Source organism: Phoca vitulina, unplaced genomic scaffold, assembly GCF_004348235.1.
Source record: "Phoca vitulina isolate PV1807 unplaced genomic scaffold, GSC_HSeal_1.0 scaffold20, whole genome shotgun sequence".
Lineage (NCBI taxonomy): Eukaryota > Metazoa > Chordata > Mammalia > Carnivora > Phocidae > Phoca > Phoca vitulina.
Window position 1 is genome coordinate 33,261,861 of NW_022589723.1, and position 27,539 is coordinate 33,289,399.

Here is a 27,539-nt window from a genome sequence, read left to right on the forward strand (position 1 = left end):
AGGTCCCCTTCTTAGGGCCAGACCCAGGGAAACTTGGCCTACCCGGTCAAATGCACAGCCTGCCGAGTTTTCTGGACTCTACTGTTGCTGGTCTGCCAGGCTCCTGGGTATCAGAACATTCAGGTACAGATACTCCTCACCAGCAGTGTATGTATTGCCGGGGAGCTTTTCTGGATCAAATAGATATTTCCATTCCTTATTTAAAATAGCAGTGATTGCTATTAAATTGAAGATCTTTTACTTGCTTGATTTGGGCAACATCCTGAGACTTTTGAAATTATCCTAAGGAGATGTTCTAAGGCGGGTAGGTATGTGGGGAGGACAAGAGCATGTAACTTCAACAGTATGTTTTTCTTTATAGCATTTCTTCCTCAGTTGAGAGAAAAATATCACTTAGACACCTCTTCCCACTTATCCGAAAGACATATTAAAATATTCTTCTTTATGGAAACTTGGGAAATTCACATTGCATTTACTAAAACAAACGTAAATTGATCTTGGAACTGAGCTGCTGTTCAGTGATGAGTATTAGGAAACAATTGTCCAGATGACTTGCCTTTATGCAAAGGGCATAAGGGCTTCTAAGAAAGAAAGGATGGGGAGGGGGATGTAAATTACTGTGCCTGTCCCATGTTTGTCAGACTTCTCATTGCTGTGGTACAGTGTTTTCAAAGAGTGGTCTTGGGGCTAACTGCATCAGATTCTTGGATCCAAATCACTGAATTAGACTTTCTAGGTGTGGAGCCCAGGAATCTACATTTTACCAGCTTCCTAGGTGGCTCTCTGCACATTCAGGTTTGAGAACCTCTTCTGTAATGTGTTTCGGGGATAATCTGCCCTTTTAGATCCCAGAGGGCTGTGAGTCATCTATCTTCATTTGTACCTGACTTTTAGGGCTTCTTTTCCTGTGTGAATAAAACCAGCTAGGATTTGAGCCATGTTACTCCTTGAGTGTGGGATATGCCCCATTTTGAAATGTGTATCCAGTGGTAGTGTGTACTGTTTCTGTTCGAGATAAGTCAGATGAAAAAGTACCACCCCTAAAGGAGCCTAGTTCAAACAAGATGGATGTATTCAGAGTCGTATATAAAATAGCTAAGTAAAGCCCAGGGTAACATACTTCATTATTATGTGGATACCCAGCTTGACCTCTTGCATGGCCTGGTAAACAGTGAAGAAGTAATAAAACAAGGCCAGGTGGGCAGGAGCCAGCCCTGGAGTGGCTAAAGGTGAATGTCAGAGCCAGGGCAGGAGTCAGGAAGTAAAATCATGGAACAAAGCCAGCTAGCTACCAGATGTCCAGACAGAAGACACCAAAAGTTAAACACGAGTAAGAACCATGAACATGAAATTTGGCCTGCAGATCAGGAACTGGAAGGATAGTCAAGATAATAAGAGAAGCTCCAATCAGAAATCAGGGCAATCCAGTTTAATTTTGGTAGGCAGTTTTTCTGGCTCAGATCAGGCTAACTCAGGATATGAGTGATATCTTAAGGATACTGCCAATGCCTCAGACTTGCTTCTCTCAAAAGAACTTCTTATTTTAAAACTGTTATATAATCAGGCCCTCTCTAGGCCCCAAATACCTGTGATTTGAATACTTGATTAGTTGTTAAGTGGTAAGTGTCTATGTATGCCATGATGCTGTAGCCATCCAATATCTGTGGGGAATAAGACAGCCCCTATTGTCTAGATAACTGAGATTTACCACTTTAAGCTCTGACATCAATGAGAAATTTTCATTTTAGGAAAGAAGTGTTTCTAAAACAGCCTGTTTTAGCAGCCTGTTGACAGTGTGTAATGAATATCGTTTAACCTTTTCTTGATGACTCAGGTCCTTGTTAGTGACAGTGAACTAAACTTTGATGTGAACTAAACTTGATAGTGAACTAACATGATAGTGAACTACACTTTGATGTATTGATGCCCTCTAGGGCTATAAAACTGTGTGGGGCTTACCTTATTTTTTCACTGAATTTTACCAACCCTTTTGCCTGTGTTTGACCTTGGCACTCAGTGATGTGCTTGGGCCTCTTAAGGTGTATAAAGTCATTTGTTCTGAGGCCAAATAGACTTACGTGGCTCCTCTTGGTGCTTTCCCGTGTTCTCTCTTGTCGTCACCTCTGGTTTCTGTGGTCCCTCTTCATTCTTGACAGTGACTGCCTGCTGCCCCAGTGATCTAACCGTCTGTCTTCAGTCTTTGCTCTCCTGATAGTGACCCTAGTAAAACTAGCAGGTACCACATGAAATCAGAAACCCAACTGGTATGTGTAAGGTCAAAGCTCATCTGAAAAGAAAGATAGAGGCTTGTGCCTCTCTTTAATGAAGTAAAATGGGTGGGCTTGTGTGCAGTCATTCAGCAGATAGTTATCAAAAGTTCCTGCTCTTTGATAGCCCAAGTTGAGCAGACCATGGTGAGGACAGCCTCCAAGCCTAGAAAGAAACTGGGTTTCTGGCAAGGTACCCAGGCCAACTGCAAACTAGGTGTGTAAGTGAAAGTAGAAAGGCAGAAGCACAGTCCCACATCCTGAGCCAATACAATGTGCTGGCACTCAGGAAGCTGCATAGCCATTTAACACTCTCCCCAGTGCCTAGGGTTCCAGCTTGGCTGGCAACAAAGGATTGGCCACATTGGTGTGGCAGGTGGGGATACAACAATGATTTCTGGGTCACCAAATCCCAGGCTGGCTGGAGTCAACTAGTGGACATCAGACATCAGTGCTAGGAATTGCAATGATGGAAGTGAGGACCTCACCCTTGAGCCTGCCCCTAAGGCATTCACAGCCTTGGAAAAGATATGGACATGGAAATGAATAGTGTGGTTCAGTGTAGGGTGCGTCTATAGAACCCAGGGACCCAGGGTTTGTTCTGGGGGTGATTAGGAGAGGCCCCTCAGGATAGGTGGCATTTAAGCTAGGTCTTAAAGGATGACTAGGAGCTTCCCAGGTCAGGAAACGAAAAAAGTAAATGTCAGGCAGAATGGTTTGAATCCTTCTTGTGAATCATTTTTAAGTTCACAGATGTGTTTCAGAATATTCAGATTGTCTAAAATATGACAACCAGAAAAATGGATTATTACTTCAGTGTATATATATATATATGTATATATACATATATATATATATATATATATATACACATACATATATATATATATGTTTCAAACATATTATGGCTAAAAATAAATTCCTATCTAACATCTGTAGGTGCTCAGCAAGACAATTAGCAAATCCCTGATTTAGACTTCTGTTTATTCACTTTACCAGTAAAAAGTGAATTCTTTTAAGTCATGCTTATACCTGATCAAAAATATCTTCTACATGAAAGTCTTGATTTCTTAGAACTACAAGGCCAACAGACACATGAAAAGATGCTCAACATCACTAATCATCAGGGAAATGCAAATCAAAACCACAATGAGCTATCACCTTACACCTGTCAGAATGGCTAGAATCAAGAAGACAAGAAATAACAAGTATTGGTGAGGATATAGAGAAAAGGGAACCCTCATGCACTATTGGTGGGAATATAAATTGGTACAGCCACTGTGGAAAACAGTATGGAGGTTCCTCAAAAATTTAAAAATAGAACTACCATATGATCCAGTAATTCCACTACTGCATATTTACCCAAAGAAAACAAAAACACTAATGTGAAAAGGTGTGTGCGTGCCTGTGTTCATTGCAGCATTATTTATTATAGCCAAGATATCAAAGAACTCAAGTGTCCATTGATAGATGAATAGATAAAGAAGATGTGTATGTGTGTGTGCGCGTGCACACAGTGGAATGTTGCTCAGCCATAAAAGAGAATAAGATCTTGCCATTTGTGACAACATGGATGGACCTAAAGGGTATCATACTAAGTGAAATAAGTCAGGCAGTAAAAGACAAATACTATATGATTTCACTTATATGTGGACTCTAAAATCACAAAACAAATAAATAAAAGTGGAAACAGACTCCTCGATACAGAGAACAAACTGGTGGTTGCCAGAGCTTGGGCGGGGGGGGGGGGGGGGGGGAAATTGGTGAAGAGCCCTGGAAGGTACAGGCCTCCAGTTATGGAGTGAATAAGTCACAGGGCTGAAAGCTATAGCATAGGGAATATATTCAGTGGTACTGTGATAGCATTGTAGGTGACAGATGGTAGCTACACTTGTGGTGAGCATAGCATAACGTATAGAGTTGTCAAATCACTGTATTGTACACCTGAAACTAATATAACATTGTGTGTAAACTGTACTCAAGTAAAAAATTTTTTAAAAAACTACAAGATTTGTGAAATTCCAAAATTTATATTCTGAAATAGAAGCACAAACTTTTAGTGGTCAGTAATGGGCTATAATTGGGCCAGGTGTGTAGACAAACAATATGCTTGATTGTTGAAGGTGCTAGCTCAATAATTCTGAGATACACTGACTGTTCTTCCCTGCTGTGAATAGAAAGGAAAAAGGATTTGGTCTTAGGAATGTCATGGCATAGCACTCTATGTAGAACATCTGGGTGGGTCTGCTGGAGACTTTATCCCTTCTGCTTACTCCAAGAAGGCTTTCTCAAGAAGATGAATGCAGAGCAGGGCTTTGGTAGAGGACAGTGGCATAGACAGAGTATGGATACTAAATGGACAGCTGGCCAAGGAACCAAGGGGCTCAGGAGGGAGAAAACAGAAGGAAAATACAAATATATAGAAACAGTACACTGCCAGAGAGCTAACCCCCCCACCCCCAACTAAGATCAGGAAAAGACAAAGATGTTCGCTCTCACCACTACTATTTGACTTTGTATAGAGACTCTACAAAGGAAAATTAGTCAAGAAAAAGAAAAGACATCAAGGTTGAAGAGGAAGAAGCAAAACTGTATTATAGATGACATGATATTATATACAGAAAACACTAGAAAATACACACATGAAAAACTGTTGATAAATGAGTTCAGCAGGGTTGCAGGATACAAGAACACACAAAAATCAATTATATTTCTTTTTTTTTTTTAGATTTATTTATTTTAGAGAGTGCGCACATGCATGCCACATGAGTGAGGGAGGGGCAGAAGGAGAGAATCTTCAAGAAGACTCCCTCCTGAGTGTGGAACCCAATGCTGGGCTTGATCTCATGAGCCATGAGATCATGACTTGAGCCGAAACCAAGAGTCAGACGCTCAACTAACTGAGCCACACAGGTGCCCCAAAATCAATTGTATTTCTGTACACTTGTAATTCAAAATGAAATTAAAACAATTCAAGTTATCAAAAGAATCAAAGAGAATGAAAGACTTAGGAGGATATTTAATGAAAGTGGAAAACTACAAAACATTATTGAAAGAAATTTAAGACCTAAATAAATGGAAAGACATCCCATGTTCAGGGAATGGAAGACTTAATATTGTTAAGGTGGCAGTACCCCCCAAATTGATCTGCAGATTCAGTACAGTATCTGTCAAAATCCCAGTGGGCTCTTGCAGAAATGGATGAACTGATCCCAAAATGCATAGGGAAATGCAAGGAACTTGGAATAGCCAAAACAGTCTTGGGGGGAAAAAAAGAGAGTCGGAGGATTCACGCTTCCTGACCTCAAACCCCAAAATTGCCATAAACAAGATAGTATAGTGCTGGCGTAAGGACAGACATATGGAATAGAACTGAGAGTCCAGAGATAAACCCATATATCCATGCTCAGTTGTTTTCCAGCAAGGACGCCAAGACCATTCAATGGTGAAAGAATCATTTTTTCAACAAACGATGCTGGGACAGTTGGATATCCACATGCAAAAGCATGAATTTGGACCCCTCCCAATCACATCATACATAAAAATTAATTCAAAAGAGTTCAAAGACCTACATGTAAGAGCTAAAACTATGAAACTCCTAAAAGGAAGCATAGATGTAAATCTTCATGACCGTGATTTTAGGTCACAGTTTCTTAGATACGACACCCAAGAGCATAAGCAAGGAAAAAAACTGTACTTCATCAAAATGTAAAATGTTTGTGTGTCAAAGGATGCCATCAAGGAAGTAGAATCACTGCAACAGGCCAAGAGTCAGAGTGGTGGCAAGCCACAGCTCTAAAAAGGAGACTTGTGTGCCTCTGGGTGGGAAGTAGGGGAGGTGATGTTTTTCCTTGTAAGGTCTGTGGCTAGTAAGGGGGGCTGGACAAGAAGGCCACAGTGGGGATGGGGGAAGGAGGATGGGAACAAATGGCCAGCTGAGTGATAGGCAAGAACTGGAGGGGGTGTGGGTGTTGCTATGGGGTTGTCCATAAAGAGTCAAATAAAGCTTAAGATGGGAACAGACTGTTGCCAAAAATAATAATAACAACAGTAATAATAATTAATAGCCCATCATTACAAACCTCCATTTATAAGAAGTCTGTGCCTTCAATGAGTTCTTAGGACTCTGTCTAACCATAAATTTTAATGAAGACATGAGAGCCTCCACTCTTTACTTAGCTGCCTGACTGGCATGTGCACATCATTATAGTGGCATTAAAAAGAATCCTTAAAAGGGGCACCTGGGTGGCTCAGTCAGTTGAGTGTCTGGCTCTTGATCTCAGCTCACCTCTTTTTTTTTTTTTTTTAAGATTTTTTATTTATTTGCGAGAGAGAAAATAAGAGACAGAGAGCATGAGAGGGAGGAGGGTCAGAGGGAGAAGCAGACTCCCCGCTGAGCAGGGAGCCCGATGCGGGACTCAATCCCGGGACTCCAGGATCATGACCTGAGCCAAAGGCAGTCGCTTAACCAACTGAGCCACCCAGGTGCCCTCAGCTCACCTCTTGACCTCAGGGTCGTGAGTCTGGGCTCCGCGTTGGGCTCCACGCTGGGCTTGGAGCCTACTTAAGAAAAAAGAAAGAGTCCTTATGAATGGGGACAGTCATCCACCCCACCAAACACCTGAACTCACAAGAACTCTTCACTTAGATGAGGCTCATCTAATAGTTTCTAGAAATGCCGGCAAACATGTCCAGTGCTAAAAGAAAACAGCGTTTGATTGCCAGCACCCACTTGGTGGAAGAGGGTAGAGGGTAATCACACGGCTAGGCACTTGGACGTGAACCGGGCAAACCAAGAGGCAGCTAACATCTCTCTTCTAGCAGAGGGTGACACACGAAGAAGGGGATGAGAAGATTGAGGACCAGGAAAGGGGGAAGGAAAGGAGGGAAGAGTCTGCTTTCAAAAGCACATTATTAAAAAGCTTCTAAGCTTTTCTATCTTTTTTCTCCTACCACTCCATCTCCATGGAATTATCTTTTTAGAAAAAAAGAAGAAGATAGTAGGAAGGGAAAAATGAAGGGGGGGAAATTGGAGGGAGAGATGAACCATGAGAGACTATGGACTCTGAGAAACAAACTGAGGGTTCTAGAGGGGACGGGTGTGGGGGGATGGGTTAGCCTGGTGATGGGTATTAACGAGGGCACGTATTGAATGGAGCACTGGGTGTTATACGCAAACAATGAATCCTGGAGCACTACATCAAAAACTAATGATGTAATATATGGTGATTAACATAACGTAATAAAAATAAATAAGTAAATAATTTATACATTAAAAAAAAAAACCAATACAGATCTTAACCTCTCAAACCTTCCAGTGATAATATCTAAACTTCTTAGCACGGCATTTGAGACTCTCACCCGTATTTTTTTTGGCCTCACTGTGGGTCAGCCAGTGACCTTCAGAGTTGCCCCACTTTTTCACACATGTGGTGGTGCCCCTCTCCCTGCTTGGAATGACCTCCTCTACCTTTTCACTTGGTCCATGCCCTAAGCATCCTCCAAAGCCCAGCTCAAATGTCATCTCCTCTTTGAAGCTGTCCCTGTTACCTTCCCACTCTTCCATCCTACCACGCTCCTGTCCAATGCTAGGCAGCATCCAGCATAGCGTTGGTTACAAAAGCTTTATTACAGTTTTTATCATACAGAATCAAATTTAGTTCATGAGTTTGTCTTCCACTAGATCATGAAGTCATCCAGCACAGGGATTTGTCCCAACACCTGGTAGAGATAATGGCCCAAGCAGGGGCTCAGTAAATGCTCCTTGGTGTAAACTAAAAAACAGATTTTTCTGGCAGGGCTAGTCCTACACAAAACAGAATGTGGTCTAAGTTTGTCTTTTCTTCTACTGAGGTCCATGCTATCTAGCAGAAAAGGGCCTCTGTCCTATCACACAGCAGCTAAGAACAGAGACCAGCCTAGAGAAACTCATTTCTGTCTGTCTTCTTTGAAAAATTTTTTATTGAAATAATAATTTACATGACGTAAAATTCACCCTTTAAAGTACACAACTCAGTTCCAGAACATTTCCATCACTCCAAAAAGAAACCCAGTACCTGTTAGCAGTCACTTATAATTCCTCTGTCCCGTCCAATCCCTGGCAACCACTAATTAATCTGCTTTCTATCCCTGTGGATTTCCCTGTTGTGGACATTTCATATAAATTGGACCATATACTATCTGGTTTTTGTATGTTTGGTTTCTTTCATTTAACATGTTTTCAGGGTACTTCCATGTTGTAGCCGTTTGTCAGTATTTTGTTCCTCTTTATGGCTATTCCATAATGTTCCATTGTATGGCTATTCCACATTCTGTTTATTTATCAGTTGATGAACACTGGCTGTTTCTGCTTTTTGGCATTACAAATAATGATGTTGTGAACATCCATGTGCAAGTTTTTACATGGACATATGTTTTCAGCTCTCTCGTATATGTACCTAGGAGTGGAATTGCTGGGTCATAGGAAAATTCTGTTTAATTTTTTGATTAACTTCCAAACTGTATTTCATGGCAACTGTGCTATGTTCTGTTCCCAGCGGCAGTTCATGAGGGTTCGAATTTCTCCACACCCTTGCCAGCACTTGTGTTTTCTGGGGTTTTTTTAATTATAATCATCCTGGTGGATGTGAAGCAGTCTCTCCTTGTGGTTCTGGTTCTCATTTCCCTCATAATTAGTGATGTTCAACATATATTCATATGTTGATTAGCCATTTGAATATCTTCTTTGGAGAAAGGTCTGTTCAATTCCATTGTCCATTTTTAAATTGGATTATTTGTCTCATTGAATTGTAACAATTCTTTATGTATTCTGGATACAAGACTCTAAATATCTCTTCCCATCCAGTGGATTGTCATTTCACTTTCTTGGTCTTCTTTGGCACACAAAAGTTTTAAATTTATTTTTTTGGACTTTAAAGCCATTTTAATTTCATCAGAGGGTGGGAGGCTTAGACCTCGACCCTATCCCTACCACCACCCTTGGTACCCTCATAAAAGTTCTTAAAGTTCGAAGATTATAGTATGAAAACCACTGATTATATCCCAAACAGTCATTCTGTAAACCTGTATTAATCCCAGAGCTAGGTATTGGGGATAGGGATGCAGTTGCCGCCGTTAAAATGTTTCTGCTCTAGTCCACGAGGTGGACCAGTAAACAGTCAGATATAAACAGATCACTTTAAACTAAATTGGAGGTAGTATAAGTGGTATGAGACTTGCTGGACTGAGCTCTCAGAGGACCACACTGAGTCTCATTTTAACGACTCACATAAATAGGTATTTATGATAAGGCTTTTAATGATGTTTGTATCTATATAACTCCTCTAATAAAAGTGTGGACAAGGTGCTGGGAAGTACAGACAAGAGGGCTGATGATAGAGGAGATGATAATGTACCAGAGGTCTTTTACAGAGAATGGGACTCCAAAGGGCCACTAACAGTTAGTCTCAGATCCGGAAGCCCCTACAGAGTTCGGCATGGCTGCAGTGATTGGCAAAGTATCAAGAGATGAGACAAGGGCCACATTTCAGAGGATCTCTACGCAATGCGCCTGAAGGCACTTTCGGGGGGAGGGCTCTGAAAGTTTTAAATGGGATCAACAGAACGAGATTTCTGTTTCAGGAAAATCACTGACAGGGTTGTGGAAGATGTTTGGGAAGGGCAGTTAGGAAGCCATAGTTCTGATCGGAGATTACCAGGGCTTTTAATTAGCCTGAGCATGTTTGAAGAGTATTTAGGAGATAGAATAAACTGACTTTTGCGAGTAATTGGCTGTAGGGGAGCATAGAGAGGTGGGGTCAGAGATGAAGCACGTGGCTTGGGCAGTCAGGCCCTCGCTGACATGGGTCACACAGAGGGAAAGGCATGTTTACGGGAAGAAGATGATTAGCATTCTGTTCATAGGATGATACCGCAAACCTCATTCAAAAACTGTATTATTAGGGATGCCTGAGTGGCTCAGTCGGTTAGCGTCTGCCTTCGGCTCAGATTATGATACCAGGGTCCGAGGATCAAGCCCTGCATCAGGCTCCCTGCTCAGGGGGAGCCTGCTTCTCCCTCTGTCTGCCGCTCCCCCTGCTTGTGCGCTCTCTCTCTCTCTGACAAATAAATAAATAAAATCTTAAAAAAAAAACAACTGTATTATTAATTCCTGTTCCAGACCCAATTATACGCAGTTTATCAACTAGACTCTAAGTTCCTAGGCTTTTCATTTCTATCTTCATACTGCTGCACCTCACATGTAGTGGTGACTTACAAATATTTGTTGAATGAAGTGTATGCATAATTGTAAGAACTTACTACTTGTTTTTTCAAGATTGCAGAAAAACAAATCCAAAAAAAGTAAGAGAGTATACGAAGAGAAGGTACTTAGCTAATTTACATGGTCCTTTATTGAAATTCAGAAGTCTAGGCTTAACTTCTATGATTTACAAGATGTTTCCCCAAGGAAACATGTTGCTTCCCCTAACACTCCATTTTACAGATGAGGAAACTGAGTGGCAGTCAAAGGGTATGGCTCTTTCCACTTACTACCCTATGACTGACCTTGATGGAAGCAAAAAGTGACAGCTGAACATTCTGGCATCAAAAGGAGAGATTATTTTAAAAGCTATAAAAGAAAACAACTTAGAAAGCATTGCAGACATGCCCCAAGGGCATAGATCTATTGCAACACAGTTCAGTTTCGCTGTCTCTAAGAATGACTTCGGGTCTTTAAGAAAAAATTGAATTCTATTCTGCATATCTGTTTAAATCGGCAGAAAGGAGCTTGGCTCCTTTTAGAAAGATTTATATATACAAAAGATTTGGCTCTTAAACCCTCTGTCATCTTAAAAAAAAATCATTTTTGCAGAATCACTCATTCCCAGACAGGTTACTGGGAGCTGGCTAAGTGAGAAGCTACTGGGCTATGGACATAGCAGGTGCTCTCTGGGGGCGGCCAGTGCGGGTGAAGATGGTTGCCTAAAGAAACCTCCCTGGAATTCAAAAAGTGGTATTAGCCAACCCCAGAGGAAATAATATCTGTTCTTTTTTTTTTCTTTTGCCTGGGGGACTTTGCCATAATTCTGGCTTCTGAAGTTAGCAAAAAGTAAAAAGAACATGCCCATCTCTCCTGCTCCCAGCATCCAAAGGCTGGCCTTTTCCTTTCGGGACACAAAACTGTGGGCAGTTGACCCTGAGACAAGACTCCCTGGCCTGAGCTCTCTGACGACCTGTGCAGGCCCGAGCTTCTGACCGCAGGGGCTAACACTCTTACGACTCAAGTACATGAGTGTTGATACACAATTCCATGATGCTTGTAACTTGTATGAGTTAATGACCGAGGCATTAGAAACTTGGTAAGTTAATACAAGTAGATACACAATAGTCTTGTCCTCCAGCGATATTGTGAACTAGACCTGTGTCCCATAGTGTTGGGAATATATAATTGGGACCCTGAAAACTGATACTCCTCTTTTATGTAAGGCAACCTTTAGAAATCTAATACCTCCTTTGAAAAGTCCAGTATGTTTAAATTAATGCAGTTTGGCTGGTTTGAAGATTGAAAATAGGTTAGCATTAAGGCCATGATTCCTTTAGTAATTACTTTTTCTATTGGTAATAACTGTTTCTTTAGAAATGACATTAACATTCTACCAAAACACAGCAGTAATCCAAAAGTTAATGTTCTGTTCATTTATAATTATATTTAATTCATATTTATGAGTTGTCAGGAGGGAGGAGAAAGAAAGTGAGTTTAAAAAATGTAACAGAAGAAACAAGTTAAAAGCAAAATTTTTCCTGATAGTCTGAAGGATGTACAAAGTCATTTAAATGGAAAAAAAATAATTTTTAAATACACAGTTATATAAATTCAGATTTTATTAGCTAATGCTGAAGAAAAATCTGTATTTTTATTATTTCCTCGTGGCACTGAGTGAATTCAGTAGATAGACTTTCTCCATTTCTTCTTGTTTACTAACCAAAATATTAGCATAAACATCACTATGATTTAGATTTCAGCAAGTCAATTAGATTTGGGGTTTGTTTGTTTTTTTAACCAGGAAAAATTTTGCATCTTTAGGCAGTCATTGAACAAGTAGCTTTGTGTTGTTTTCTTTGAATTGTCCATGAAGCCTGATGTATTATTAATGAATTAATTTCTTGGTGGTGGAGGCCTATGAATAGTGTTCTGTGAATGGGCAGTTGCCTGGTGGGGCCAATTTTGGCTGCTGTCATTTAACATGTGTTGCTCTATTGTGAAGTCTTATCCAGCCGTAGGACAATGCTCATTTAATCCACCATGATGGGACCTACACACCCTGAGCCCAAGCTGGATGCCAGGGTCAGCTACCCAGCAGCTCGGGCTGGGGCACCGCTCCGCCTCACTGCCGAGTTGCTGTAATCATTTTGCCTGCCGTTCATTTTCCCTAAACCAGGGAAAACGCATATGTGAACAGTGCAAATGTTCTCAAAAGAGATTCCAAACCGGTCGGCTGGGGTGTTGCCTCCATTCCAGAACGGAGGCAACGTTCCAGGGAGTATGAGTTCCTTCCTTCCTCCTGGAAATGGAAGCGTCTGGGCCCACGAGATCCCTGATGTTCTGAGGTCCAGAGTAGCAGATGGCATTATGATTTTCCAAATCCTGATGAACATTCTAACTGAACTTGTTCATTTCACAGTATGTAGTTCTATTTTTTTTTCACTTCCTCCCCCTTCTTCCCTCCCTGTCTCCCTCTCTTTGTTCCTCTCATATTGACTAATTTTAAACTGATGCGCGATCTTCTTTACCCAGCTTTAAATTCCCTTCTCTCCGAGTTTATTGCTTGGAACCAGGTAGAGCACAATTTCACATATAATTTTCAGCCTTTGAGTCACAGCTCACATCGCCTCTGAATTTGTTTATAAAAATAGGTAAGCAAATACCACCCGCACTCCTGCACCGTGCAGCCCCGGGAAGTTCTGTTTTTCCCCTTCTCCGTAGCTTGCAGTGCAGGTGGCAAATGGCGGTAATTATTTTAACTAACAGTCGAGTGAACATCAGGAGGACATACAGTGTGACGATGTGGTCTTTGGATTTCAGTGAGTTCTCAGAGTCTGACTTGATAGTGTTATGGCTTGTTGATTTTTCAGGACACGGACCTGCCAGGTTCTTGCCCTTGAACGGTGTGTGCATGTAGTTCAGATATCTCCGTGTTAACCCCTTACCTATGGAAAGAGGAGGAGTAATTCCTTTCATTTCGGAATCTGTTAAGGGTTATTATTCTCCCTGAGATTTTTCCTCTTTCGTTTTTGTTTAATATAGTTTATGATCTCCCTTTAATCTAAGATGGCTTTTAATCAGCACTTCTGCACATAGAACCTGGTGAAGTGTGTATATTAACATTATAATTTAAGTCCTGGATCAAACATGTGTAGCTGGACTTTTCCTGAGGAAAAAAAATTGACCTTACCAGCATATGAAATTCAAACACTATATAGGGACAAGGTAAAACCACAGGTAGGAATTGCTGAATAATTACCTTTAGACCAGCCTGAGCAGGAGGCTTCCCACGAGGGTGAGCTCATTTAATGGTTCCTAAAACTCAATCTTGTGGATGTCAATGGTCATGCTTGATTATTTGCAGCAATGTTTTATGGAAAAGCAATGGAAATGCATTGGGAGGCTACAGAGAGGACAATAACGGGTTTTACGTTTGTAAATGCAATCCCTTTGGTATGAGACAGGCATGTTTTTGCTGTTCTACCCACACCGTGAAAAAGGGAGGTATATGTGGATGTTAGTATGCAAGTGTGTGTGTGTGTGTGTGTGTGTGTACTGTTCATATGGACACCTCTAAATGATACGGTGACCTATAGCCTATGACCAACAAGTGACATAAGAGAAAAAGAGAAAAAAATGTGTTGTTCATTAGCTTCAGAGAGAAAGCAACTGTAAATATGGTTTCAAAGATTAATCCACGTTCCAGTTCTCTACCTCTTTTCAAGGAATTTAATAAAACACCACGATCTTTGCCATAGGTCTAGAAAATCTCTAAGTAAATATAAATCTTTTAAGTGACCAACAAACTGTAGACTAAATGATGGGTTAGTTTTGATATTAATGACAAAGTTTTTTTTCCTCTTTTTATCTCAGTACTGAAGAACTTCTACATGTTTAGGAGAAAAAAACAGGAAAACTCTTCATAGAAATCTTAAGTCCCAATTACCTACAGACAGATTCCTTTAGACCTGTTCATTTATATTTTGTGTTTTTTTTATAAGCCATCTGGTTGTGATGTTCATTTGGCTAACAGCTGGTTCTCCCTTGATTTAAGGGTTTATAGGTCAGGTGGGTGTTTAAGTGGCAAAAATTCAGGCCTTTTGCCCCTGGTTCCAGGTCCTTCTGAGACAAGTTAAATGAGCTGCTACTGTCAGCCCAGACCCAGTGGACAGAACTTCAAACCAAAGTGCCCACACATGTAATTTGTCACATCTGGCAACCCAGAGTATGGGGTGACCCAGTGTGGAAATTGAATCATCTTTCACTTTCTCTGCTCAGGGCTTGATGTGGAGTGGGATGAGTAAAAGGAGGGCTTTCTGGTCTCCAGCTGAGGAGGGTCAAAGGCTTTCTGTTCTGATGACGTCCATCTGCAAGCCTTCCTAAATTCACAGCCTCATTCCCAGCACTGTCCCTCCTAACAGCCCAAAGATTCGGTCAGTTCTGTCTGCATTGTGAAATCAAAAATACACATAATGTCAAAATGCTGATCGTTTCCTCACAGAGTAACCACATTTTTAAGTGAGTGATTTAAGAAGCACTGTCTGAACTTGTACAACTCTGATGTGTAATTATGTTTCACTTATATTTTAAGCTGTTGTCTCATTCTCTGGCTGACCTGGAGCACCTGTCCATCTAGTTCCCACCTTTCTCTCTCTGACAAGATGCGACTGCCTTCTCCCCATCCACCCCACCCGCACTACAGTCTGTTAGAGCAGCAACCTACAGTTAGAAACACTGAGGACCTTCAAAATATTAAAACTGAGCTAATTTCCCAAAATCTACCATTGGATTGCACTTTGAACAGATAGATTTTTGGTTTGTAGATTAGTTTCTGTGGAGATCTTTATTTTTTTTTTTAAGATTTATTTATTTGACAGAGAGAGACACATCGAGAGAGGGAACACAAGCAGAGGGAGTGGGAGAGGGAGAAGCAGGCTTCCCGCAGAACAGGGATCCCGATGCGGGGCTCCATCCCAGGACCCTGGGACCATGACCTGAGCCGAAGGCAGACGCTTAACGACTGAGCCACCCAGGCGCCCCTCTGTGGAGATCTTTAAAAGGGGAGGGTACAGTTTGTGTGTGTGTGTGTGTGTGTGTGTGTGTGTGTGTGTGTGTGTGTATTTTTCCTTTTTTTCCCCCAACTAACCAGGTTTCCTCCTCAGTCAAGAGGAGATTTGTCCTATGGATTCTGCGGTTGTCTCACAAAAGTGCTATTTTAAGGTAGTGAACAGTGGAGAATCAAAAACCAGTTTGGGGTCTAACAAGGCAAAATGCTGTTCTGCCTGACCTGAAGCCACTGGAATTACAAACGACCTTTGATCCCAACACTGTGGACAAAAGTGGAGCAGTCTAAAAGAGCTGTGGCAATTAGTGTGAATCCCAGTGTGTGGGAACCAAAATCCTTGGGCCAGGCCAAAGGAACATCAGACTCGAATTAGAAATTTTATTTTTAAAATGTTAGCGCATTAACTCGATACCGATCAGACTCTAGGTGATTCTCTGATTTTAACTGCCTGTTGACTTGATGGCTTGACACCATGAAATCTGGAAATAAGCTATTAAAAAATGTTAGAAGGCTTGCCATATTCTTTTTAACTTGCCAGGCTGGTTTTTTTTTTTTTTTTTTTTTTTTTTTAAAGATTTTATTTATTTATTTGAGAGAGAGAGAATGAGAGAGAGCACATGAGAGGGGGGAGGGTCAGAGGGAGAAGCAGACTCCCTGCCGAGCAGGGAGCCTGATGCGGGACTCGATCCAGGGACTCCAGGATCATGACCTGAGCCGAAGGCAGTCGCTTAACCAACTGAGCCACCCAGGCACCCCAGGCTGGTTTAATCTAACCACATCACAGCTGACCTTTAGAATTCGCCAGTGTGGCCAACACCTTGAGATTTTTGAGAAGTTGCCCTTCTTCTGTCTTCCTTCTTTTACTGCTAGTAAGTATAAAATCTTGGTTTGAAGGAATTTCTGTTTTGCACAAAGAGAAGGGAACAGGACATAGATGAAAATGTTCAAGGTAGCTTCTCCCCACCCCTCTCCCAAGGTGCTCTCTGGAAGTGAGGAAGGAAGAAGGTAGGAGGGCAAAGGAGGTCTCTTACAGCCCTCCAGACTCATACTCTGTTCTCTGTCACTCCTTTATGAACTCATGTGTACCAGCCAAACGTGGTGCCCCCCAATACAGCCCGAATGCCCAGCTCTTATTTGGCCATTTCCTCCATCTTCCAGGGCTGTTTATTAGTGGTACACATCTTGTCCCCCTGAATAGTACACAGATTCTTTAAGGTTATGGATTAATTATTAGTCATCCCACAATGCCAGGCTCAGAGCCTTTGGCATGGTAGGTGGTCAAGAAAATTACTCAATAAACAAACCAGTAAATAAGCAATGAATGACTATCATCTTTATTATATAGCACTTTATGTCTATGCCCTATCAATGTTTGAATTAACTACCATATCCTTGTCAGGTTTTGTTATTATCTGTAATTAGGAATTAAAGGCAAACGTGAAATACACAGGTATATTTTTTCAGGCAAAGTTCCCTTAACTTTTTCTATCGAGTAGTTATACGAGCATTTCCCCTTACACAAAGCTAAGCTCGCCAAGAATCTGGACCTCATCAGAGTTTTTAAAAATAGTTCCTTACCTTTTTCTTTTTAAACTTTCTATTTCAACATCATTAGAGATTCATATGCAGTTGTAAGAAATAATATGGAGAGGGGCGCCTGTATGGCTCAGTTGGTTAAACATCTGACTCTTGATTGTGGCTCAGATAAGGATCTCAGGGTCGTGAGATCGGGCCCCGCATCAGGCTCCACACTGGGCATGGAGCTTGCTTAAGATTCTCTCTCTCCCTCTCCCTCTATCCCTCCCCTCTCCCTCTCTAAAAAAAAAAAACAATAATAATAATTTAAAAATAATATTACTGTGGAGAGAGCCTGTTTACCCTTCACCCAGTTTCCCCCAGTGTTAATAGCTTATAAGTATAGTACAATATCACAACCAGGAAATTGACATTGATATAATCCGCTGAATTCAGATTCTACCCATTTTCCATGCACTCATGCATGTGCTGCACATGTGGGTGTGCGTACATGCACATTGTCCTGGGTCTTTCCAAAGCCCAGAAACATCATAGTTTAAAACAAAAAAACTATGCCTTTGAAATAATGATCTTTCTTTTAAGTAACTGATTTCAAAAGCATTTGCCTCATCTATATTTTCTGTATCTGGAGTACCCAGCCTATCTGCCTGCTCTCAAAGTCACAAAGTGTGTTTATTGGCATAGTTAGTCTGCAAGTGAACTAGCAACAGCAGTGATTGGAATCAGCCCTCCTTCTCCCTCCTCCCCTCCCCTGCTCTTTGAGTGTGTAGGTACACACACACACACACACACACACACTCAGATTTTCTGCTGCTTGCCTTTTTTTATGCCTGAGTACCTTGCTGACAAGTGCTAATAACAAAATACCCAGAGAGAGTCCAGTTGAAGTTAGCATACATTAAACATTCTGAACTTGTCCTTTTGCTCATAGATTGTGCATAATTAATAATTAAACAGTTTCAGTTGTAATGGGTTGACCTTCCTGAGCTGTTCATTATTCACAAGGCAAAGGCATCACTCAGACTTTTTCCCATCGTCCTTCGCTGTTCTCTAGCATGCCACGTGCTCGTGTTCCAGTTGTTGAGCAAAAGGGGCTGCCCAGGTAGTTACTGAAACCTCTGAGACTTGGAGACTGTCCTCCTTGATGACCAGAGTTGCTTACTGAAATGGTTTACGGCAGCTGTTTTTATGTAACAGTTGCCGGCTCGATAACAAGATCCAGCTTGTGTCCCTTTAGCAGGACTCTAAAGTTGATTTGGGACTAGAATCTCAGGTTAAGGCTTCTGGTTAAGGTTGTGTCCACTGTTTCATTCCATACCTCTGTGCTTAGAAAGTTCAACAGAAAAGCATCCCCAAAAAAAGCCCTTAAGGTGAAGTATGGCACCCAGGGTCTTAAAAAGAGTGACTTTTATTAACAGTTGAGAGTCAGTTTCAGCCAGGCCTGAGAGTTACTAGTGTAACTGCTTCTCCAGCTCGTGTTTATATTTTTGAAATGTATTTGTTCATCTTCCCTGAACCCATGTTTCGCAGAACACGTTTGTGATGAGTAGCAGCAAGGACTTTACTAGATCCCTGAACCCCTTGACACGGTCCTCAGGCTCCCTCTAACCCAGCGGTGACTGGATGCTTCCCCCTCCCTGGGAGCTGCGGGGGAAACTGGGACAGCTCCACTCAGCCTCCCTCCCTCCTTCATGCAGATTTGAATTCCATCAAGAAACAGGCAGGTTCTCGGAGGTGTTCTACAATGCTCTTCTAAACAAACTTCTGATTTTACTTGCTTAAAAATGAGAAAAGTATTCTTTAAAATCCTCCCAGTGTGGTGAACACCGTCAGGTCTCTTCATTTGTTTTCTTTTGGAGTGTTAACAGCCTGCGTGCTTTTGTGGAGTGGGAGGCTCTCAGAGGACTCCTTTGCTCACCCCTCCGCCCCATGTTTGTGCGTGACATTCTGACCACCTCCCCCCTTGCCCCCCACCAGTCAGTCTTCTGTGTCTCAGAAAATTCTCCTTTGAGGTATGCAAGAGACACGGATTTTAAAAGGAAAAGAAATATCTGGCATTATGCATTAAGATTAGAATTTCCCCCGCATCTCTGATGAGTGATTCTTTCCAGGCACCCCTGAGATGAGACTCCACTCTCTGCGGTTCTGTAAAGTCGACTTGGGCTGGCATTTTCAAAGTGAAATAAATTATTCATGGGTACCACCCAGTGTTCCTTAGTTTTATATTATGAGGAACTTAACAGGCTACAATATCAGGTCTTAAATAAAATTAACTACCCATGCAAAGATGTCACATTCCCTCGTTTTGTTTCTCATCCATGTTAAAATGACATCTTCATCAAGTTGCCTAGTCTATAATTCATTAATTTACTCTTGGTATCATACTTTGAAATGAGGCCCACATTAGCATCATGTTTTATACTAGGATCTTTGTAGAAAACCGGTCCAGAATTTTAACCATCTTAGTAAATATTCAGCCACATTAAGGCAGTAGGCTTTTATCTTCCTAAACGTTGCATTTTAAATCAACTACTACTCAGACACTTCCAGTACTAGAGCCTCCAAAAGAATTTCGGAAATGATGACTTGGAGGACTAACTACTTGATCAGAGTCCATAGTTTTGGCACCTCAGACTTTGAACCATTTTTTTACTAATAGTTTCTGAGACAGTGAAATGTCATTTTTTTGAACTGGGCCTTGTAGAATCTTACAGGCACAGTGATATATATATGGCTTTCCTAAAACAGGCCGGGCTGAAATTGATATCATGTTTTATTTTTGCTCTTCAAACCAATGGGACTTCTGTGACCATTTTATAGTACCTTTATCGAAGACTTGTCATATTATCGCGTGCCTGTTTCTTCTGAGTGGACGGTTTCATCAGCCCCCTGTTTTTCATGTCCTCTCTGTGTAATGCCTGCATGTAATCCTTTGAACTTGGCAAGATTTTATTTCACTCCCATTTTCCTTTGTTTTCCTTTCTTCTTGGAAGCCTTTCTCTACTGATGAGAATTTTAAGTTTATGATTACTAACCTTCTCCTGCTCTAGATGAATAGAATAAATTCAAAGAGGCAGATAGGCAAAATCTAAGGATCATTTTGTTCACATTCCGTTTCTTTTAACCTCTTTGGGATTTTTTTTTTTTTTGGCTGCTTTGACCACCTCAGTTCCTTTTGATTTAATTGTATTTTCCAGCAGTTTCCAATTGTTTGAATTGGAAACAAAGCCTTAATAAGAGTTCTAGTTAATTTTCTGTCTTGTAATTACCGATCTCATTTTTCTGATAATTGGCCACAGCAATTATATGTATATTTACTAATCACATAGGAGGCTGTGCAATTGTATCTATCTGCCACCATTGATAATGACACGCATATTGCAGAGGTGCTTTTATCATCTTCTTTTTTCCACTACATCAAAGCTATTTCCTCTCGTTCTCAATAATGAATACATGCATGCATTTGACACAGTTGTGTGCTAGAGAAATTGTTTGGCTCCCACCAAATGCTGCATGCTCTGAGTTTCTTGCCTGCAGCGCTGGAAGGTTGTATGTAATGATATATTGCTCATCCAAATGGCCAAAGCACTCCAAAGCACAGTGAGATTAAAATAAGTCATTCCTTTGTTAATTTAAATAGGTGCATGTATCATACTTTGCAGGGCACTTTGTGTAGGGATGTCAGAGAGGAAAAAAGCCGCCGAAAGGTATTTTTAATAGCAAATGAGAATAGATGGGAATGGAGTCATTTGCAGCTGCCTACGTTATGTGGCTGTCTTGTTCCAACTGGAGGTCTAATGAGATGACTGTTAAAGTACTCTGCAGTGTAATTTCATTACATCCTGAGCCGCTACACTATAAACACAGTGGCGCTCTCTGTCATTCTTGGAAAAACTCCTAAATTCTTAAAGCCTTCCTTGCAAATGGTAATGGGGTTTGCTCCCTGTGTTACTCAGTGGTTGTCATTTGTGGCCGTGTTGTTTCCTGCTCTTTTAAGTGGCTCCCACCTCCGCCCCAGTTCTGTTTGGTGGTCAAGGTGGGAGTTTTTCATTGTGTCCTTAATTCACTGCCTTTCTCACATGACAAGTTTGCCCAGACTGGCAAACAGGCTAAAATTCCTTTTCAGGAAACAGCTTCCCCCATAAAAGCCTTTCTATTAAAATAACAAACAAAAACAAAACAAACCTGACCCAAATGATTCAGCAAGCAGTTAAGAGCAGTTGAATATACAAACAAATGTAAATAAATAGCAAATCCAGTAAAAGAAACAAAGGTCAACACAAGAATAATTTCACAGCTCTTTGTTAATTACAAGACCATTTGTGTGTTACTTAAATAATCATTAATTTCTCATTTACACTTTCGTACCTTCTTTCCTACCCTGTGGCTATCATTGTCCTGTTTTCACCTCCCCTCCCTCTTGGCTCTCGTGTTTCTCACCATTGTAAAATGTGTGTGGCTTTAAATTTGGCATTTTTACGTAAACATGTGGGAGAGGGTGTAGACAGCCTTTTTAATTGGATGAGGCCTTATTTTCCTTTCCACATGGTGGTGAATCCTTGCTATAGATTCATCTTTATCCTGCTCCTTGGGGGGCAGTGGGGGGGTGCATATAAAGGAAGAAAAGGAATTGTTGTGACTTTTGGTGACTTGTTTTTCCTTCATCCCAGGATTCGCCCGTCCTTCCGGTTGGAGAGTTCTCCGAGCCATTTGTACATTTCATCACTCAGTGGTGAGCCCGTTTGCAAACATGCCATGCCCTCAATGTAAATGATACATGCCATTAACTCTGCGGCTCCGTGAGACCTTATGGCTCTCCCTGCTTCCTCTTGGAGACGGGAGGGACTTCGGGGCCTTGGGCAGATGGGGCAGCAAATCTGAAGAAATTGTTTAAATTATGTAAACGTTATTTACACAAAGGGTCGTAAATGTACTTTAGAGGCTTTTTCCTGTTTTAATAAACTGCTGAGAATTGGGCTACTTCTTCGAGCACAGATACTGTTGCTATCAAATTTTTTTTTAAGAAATACACAATTTTATAGCCCCTATTGAACAGACATATGAAGCTTATTTTTATTAATGTAACCTCCAGTTACCCATAAAACTGTCTGTCACTTAGTGGAAGCAGCATAGTTTATTAATCCATTGGGTTTTCAGTAAATAACTTTTATCTTTGGTTATATGTTAAACACAATACTGGTGTCCATTTCAGTGAATTTTGATGTTTGAAAGACTATGAAAACAGGGTTCCATTAGGCCCACTTGAACCATTAGAGAACTGGGAAGAACCACAGGATTCAGACCAAATGGGCCCTCATAGCCTCCAGGCAACCCCGGGTCATTTTACACCTGAGGAAACAGGCATTTTTCTTTGCCAGCCCTCTGCCTTTTCCCCCTCAGTAGAACGAGGTTCCCCCTTTCACATCATCCACCTGCCTCTTCCCCACCCAGCAGCACCCAGGTGGCCATGGACGGCCTCGTTGCTCCACTGCCCTCCTGCCCTCTCCCTCGCCCTAGCATAGAGAAGGAGACGGAGAGAGAGAAGGAAATTGGGAGCCTAGCAATGATCACCACAAAGCAGGAGACAGAACTAGCCAGAAACTGTTCTGGACATTCTGGAACTTTCTTATAACTACCTCTACATTCCTTCCCCTCGTCCACCGAATTCCTTTTCATCACCCCTTTAGAGTCACGTTCAGTGCTGGAAAATGAACCCTTCGTTCCTCTGGTGCCTCGAAATGGTGCAATCGGGAGTCCTTGCTAAACCAAACTGGTTGTGCACTGTCCCCTTCCCCTCCCCCCCATGATCCATCTGATGATTGCACTAAAGTGAAGCCAAGAAATATTCCTTAATATAAATGTCAAGCTTTATCACCTTTTTGACTAAGTGTAATATGTTACCTCTTAATAAAAATGTCTCATACGGTTTATACTCCATGGAAAAATATGTGAGGAAGAGATTTTTTTTCCCTTGACTTTAAAAATTTTATTAACACTGATTCTATTTATTTAAAATACTTATATAATATTCTGTAGCTTTTAAAAACTATTTTTACCCTGCAGACGTTTTATTTCCAAAGCATGCCATGTTGGAAAAAGCATATATATATCGGTTGAACACTGGAATCCTGAGCTCATCAACAATATAGAGCCATTATCCAGAAATGCGTATTAATCTCTCTTAATTTCCTTTACATGGAATTCCTAGAAACACTCAGAAGCACATCATGGGAATGCCCCATTTTGAAATGCAGAAATTGAAAAATAAATGGTGCCATTCCTAAGCTGCCCGGAACACTGGTTTGGGCATCACCCGCCCGACGCTGTGGGATTTGTGACGGGACGGCTTTGCAGCTCACTTTGTGGCCTGAGACCCACTTGGAGGTGGGGCAGGTTCTGGGCAGACGGGGAAAAGCAGATAAGGCCTTGCCTTCCTTCTGTCCAAAAAATTAATCAGCTGCTATGTAAAAGTTTTATGGAGACAGGGAGGAATAACCTGTGTTGAAATTTCCACAGATGTCAAGCCGAAACAGAAATGATAGTGGGTAATAGCCTTGTTTTCCCAAGAGATACAGCTACTTTGGAATGTCAGATTAGGACTGTTACCAACTCCACTGGCGAGACAGCTTGAATTACTTGCTAATGGATGCAGTGTTTGAGAGGTGCATATGGTTATTTATAGGGAAGGCAAATGTCCTCGATGTCATTAATGGTTCATAACTATGGTTCTTATTTACCAAATGATCATTAAGTCTCTCTACTTAAAAAAAAAAAAAAAAATACTGTCAGCAAATGCAGGGATCATATGACGGGTTTTCCTCGTGCTTGTTAGAGGTTGCCTTGTATAAAGAAAAAGCATCTGTGTGATTTTGAAGTAACAGAAGAAGCAGTCTCTTTTCATGACTTCATCCCATAGACACTCTGAGTTTAGTATAGATACGGCCACCAAATAGGTAGCTACTCATAGTCACATCAGTCCCCCATGTGAGTGCTTCATCATGTAGCTTTGTACATGATACAGCTACTGATGATACTTATTGCATGTAAGACAAGAAATATTTTGTATGAGGAATATGAGTATTTAAGCAGCTTAAACAAACTTAACTCCTCCCCAGCTGTTTAATGAATATCAACTTGCATCGTAGCCAGAATAAATAAAAGTTGAGCTAATGTAACAGCCCATTTGTAATTTTGTAGGATTATCTAGATTCCTAACCTCTTTTATGTATTACTTGTTATTCAGAGTCGTAATGAAGGAATAAAATGTTTTCTCATTTGACGTGATAGTCATGTTTCTTTTCTTATTATTACCTTATCCCAGTTACCAAAAAAGAAGTCTATTGTTCCCTAGATTTAAGTTTGAAATAAATTGAAAACGGAGTCAGGAAGAAATGTTGCTCCTTTTTTTCTCCCACATTTATTTCAAAAATGGAATTAGGTAAATTTAAATTCATTCTTCATCTGTAGTGCGAGAATAACAACCCCCCCCAAAAAAAATCTTTGTGTTTCTGATTCATGAGATTCCCCCAAAATCTGATTAATTAAAGGCCCAAATAAAAGAAAGGGAATATATGCTGATACTTTGGCCAAGAACTGAACATGATGAATTTGAAATCATTCAGATTCCAGGGAAAATAGTCCATAGTGGAAAGTATAGCACAAATCCATAAGTGATCTAGATAACGATGAGCTTTTCTTCCTCTTACAGCATGCGAAAACAACCAAAAGAAAGACCAGCACCTGAGGACCTGATGGTAAGTACATTTTTTTAGTTACATGAGCATTCTCTAGTCATATATCTGTGCTTAACATTCTGTTAAAAGAACCAGAATGGCATTTAAAACATCCACAGGCTCTAGAGAGGCCGCATTACTTACTCCATTTGGGTAGGTGTTTTTGAAGCTCAGATAGTAGTTTTTACTTTTTAAAAACCCACCATCGTTTTGAAACTTAAGCCAGAACTCTCTTCCTTCGCCTCACACTCAAGGGTCACAAGTTAATCTGGGTTACTCCTTGTCCTCATTTGCTGTTACAGCCTCTCAGAATCCAGAGGATTGGTAACAGAAAAGTGAGTCAGCATATTAAGTTTTTAGCACAGTCCTGCAGGAGATTCTGAACGTGGCGTGGAGTCCTCTTGGATTCATGCAGAATGAAATTAGATTGGCTGCAAAAGATCAAGTTAATGTGAATCTTTGGTCTTTCCTCAGAAAGAGACAACTATAAGGCTGCGGGTGCTGTGTTCTCAGCTCCAAGGCTGCTTTCTTTGATGGCAAATGACAGTTTTTAGTCGAGCAGGGAGAGGAACAGAGACGTTCCCTAGCAATTCCCAAATGGTCATTTATTTAGTGCAGATTGTTGATTTGACAATGCACAAGCTGTTAGAAGAATGCCAGGATCGAGCATTAGTAAATAATAATTATAGTCTGTTCTTTTCATGTTTTGTGTATATACCATTCCCTGTCTTTAGATTATTGCACTCAGAGCACATCCCGACCAATTTTCTTTCACCACTTTAAACAATAAGCATTTTACAGGTACCAGCTCAGAGGTGTTCATCTGTTGTACACCATCCTAATAAACACCCTAAGTACCCAAACTTCTTCTGTACAATACAGATTTCATCCCGGAGTATAAAATAACAGGATGTTTCCCTTTTGCATCATGAGTGCTTTCCAGGAAGGTAGCTTTCTCCCTCGCGTTACCCCTGGAGCAAATCTCCATTTTCAGGGTAGTTTCAAGTTAAAGTTCACCCCTAAAAACCTCTGCAATTTATAACTGTGCAGGTTTCATGTCTGGAATAAACTGGTCTTTTGGCGGTGGCGTCTCTTTGATGGTTGGGAAATTCTTGCAGTTAGTCACATTTGAGAAAACTTGGAACAGGTTCTAGAGATGGAGACCCATTTACCTTGTACATTATTATGCTATGGCTGGATAGCTCAGCTATTAAAACAAAGGAATAGGGTTTCATAAAACAGATATCTGTTTGTAAATGCATGTTTCAGTGCTGCAATGAGTTGGCCACGTATAAATAAAACACTGCGGAACGCACATACACCCATAAATGCATATGGATGTATGTCTTAGTAAGGAACACAACTCCGGGGTGGTAAGTCATAAAGACAAGGCTAAAGGGTGAGCACTTTCAGTGCCTGAGAAGGAAGTGTATATAAGGCTGTGGGGGGGGGGGGAGACAAGCGATACATAGTTCGATATCTCTCTTTATAGCTGTACACCCTGGTATGTGCTGTCCCACATTTTTAATTAATAAATATCAATAAATCAGTAAAGTACAGTGAAAAATTCAGTCACAGGAAGCACCATCATATAGTTAATTTAACATTTTTAGTACTGCTCCCGGTTGGATTTAAATGAACATATCCCCTTAGGTACAGCACTAGTGAGGCACCCTGGCTTAGAAGGGGCTCCGTGAGGAGGCAGAGAACCTGGAACGTGTGTGAGGCTCCTGGGGTCAAGAGGGTAGGGCCCTGCCTGCCTCTGACCACAATATTGAGCCAAATAGGGGATGGGAAAGAAAGTAGGTTGTACCTGGCTTGAGGAACCTGAGTCACGTCCAAGGAGCCCAGTCTTAAGGAACCAGCTTCTTTATTTCTTCCTGCCTATTAATGGCTTTAATTTTTCCTTTTCCCTCTCCACCTACAACCTATTTGATGGTCTTCCCATCTGGAAGCTGAGAACATCCTCTAGAATGCATGAACTGGAGAGGACATTTGTCACTGTGCGTGAGGGCCTGCCTTTCACAAAAAAGAGCAGTTTATCTCCCTAGCACCGTAGCGCCAGCCAGCAGGGCACTGATGTGGTCTGCACAGCCCGGGCCGCGTCGACTGTGAGGCCTACAGGACTGTCCAAACCAAAGGAAGGAAATCAGAAATGGATCTGGGTGGAAACACTAAGAGTTACAGATTCATCACCAGGGAACTCTGGTGTGGCTGTGACCACCGGTGAACACAGCAAGCCCTGCCTAAGTAAATCAGACTGCAGGGAGGGGTGGGCCATGCGCACAGTGGGCATGCAAGCAGTTTTTGTCTTTTTATCTGGTGTGGTTACCTTATATCCAGAATAGCCCAGTCTTAAAACCATCATCTTTGCGATTTTTGACCATGTCAGTATTAAAGATGAAATGTAAAACTCAAGTTTAGATTCTTGAAGTCACTAAAATCCCAGTGTTAAGACTCATCTAGGTATTTAGTTGTTTAATTCTACCTTGTGTGGTTGTTCCTGAGATGGTTATCAGTTTTTGTGTTCTAAGTGGAAGTATTTTAAAGCTGGACCAAGAAATTCCCTTAACGCTCACATTTTGGGGAGTCCAGGGTTCATGTGAACTGATACATATTTCTGGCGTGTAGCCATTAAGCTACATAAAGAACTCATTCAGAAGTCTCATCAGTAGCATCCACATCATCTTGGGAAA

The 27,539-nt window shown here is 41.2% G+C and overlaps 1 protein-coding gene across 2 annotated transcripts in view; it reads left to right on the top strand.

Annotated features, from left to right (window-relative positions):
• MAP2K5 (mitogen-activated protein kinase kinase 5) overlaps positions 1 to 27,539 on the top strand; it is a 246,870-nt gene that overhangs the window by 185,383 nt on the left and 33,948 nt on the right. For both annotated transcript variants that reach the window (XM_032417743.1, XM_032417744.1), the window contains exons 21-22: positions 21,781 to 21,842; positions 24,819 to 24,864. In XM_032417743.1, coding sequence (XP_032273634.1) covers positions 21,781 to 21,842; positions 24,819 to 24,864 — 108 coding nt within the window. The remainder of the gene's footprint in view (positions 1 to 21,780; positions 21,843 to 24,818; positions 24,865 to 27,539) is intronic.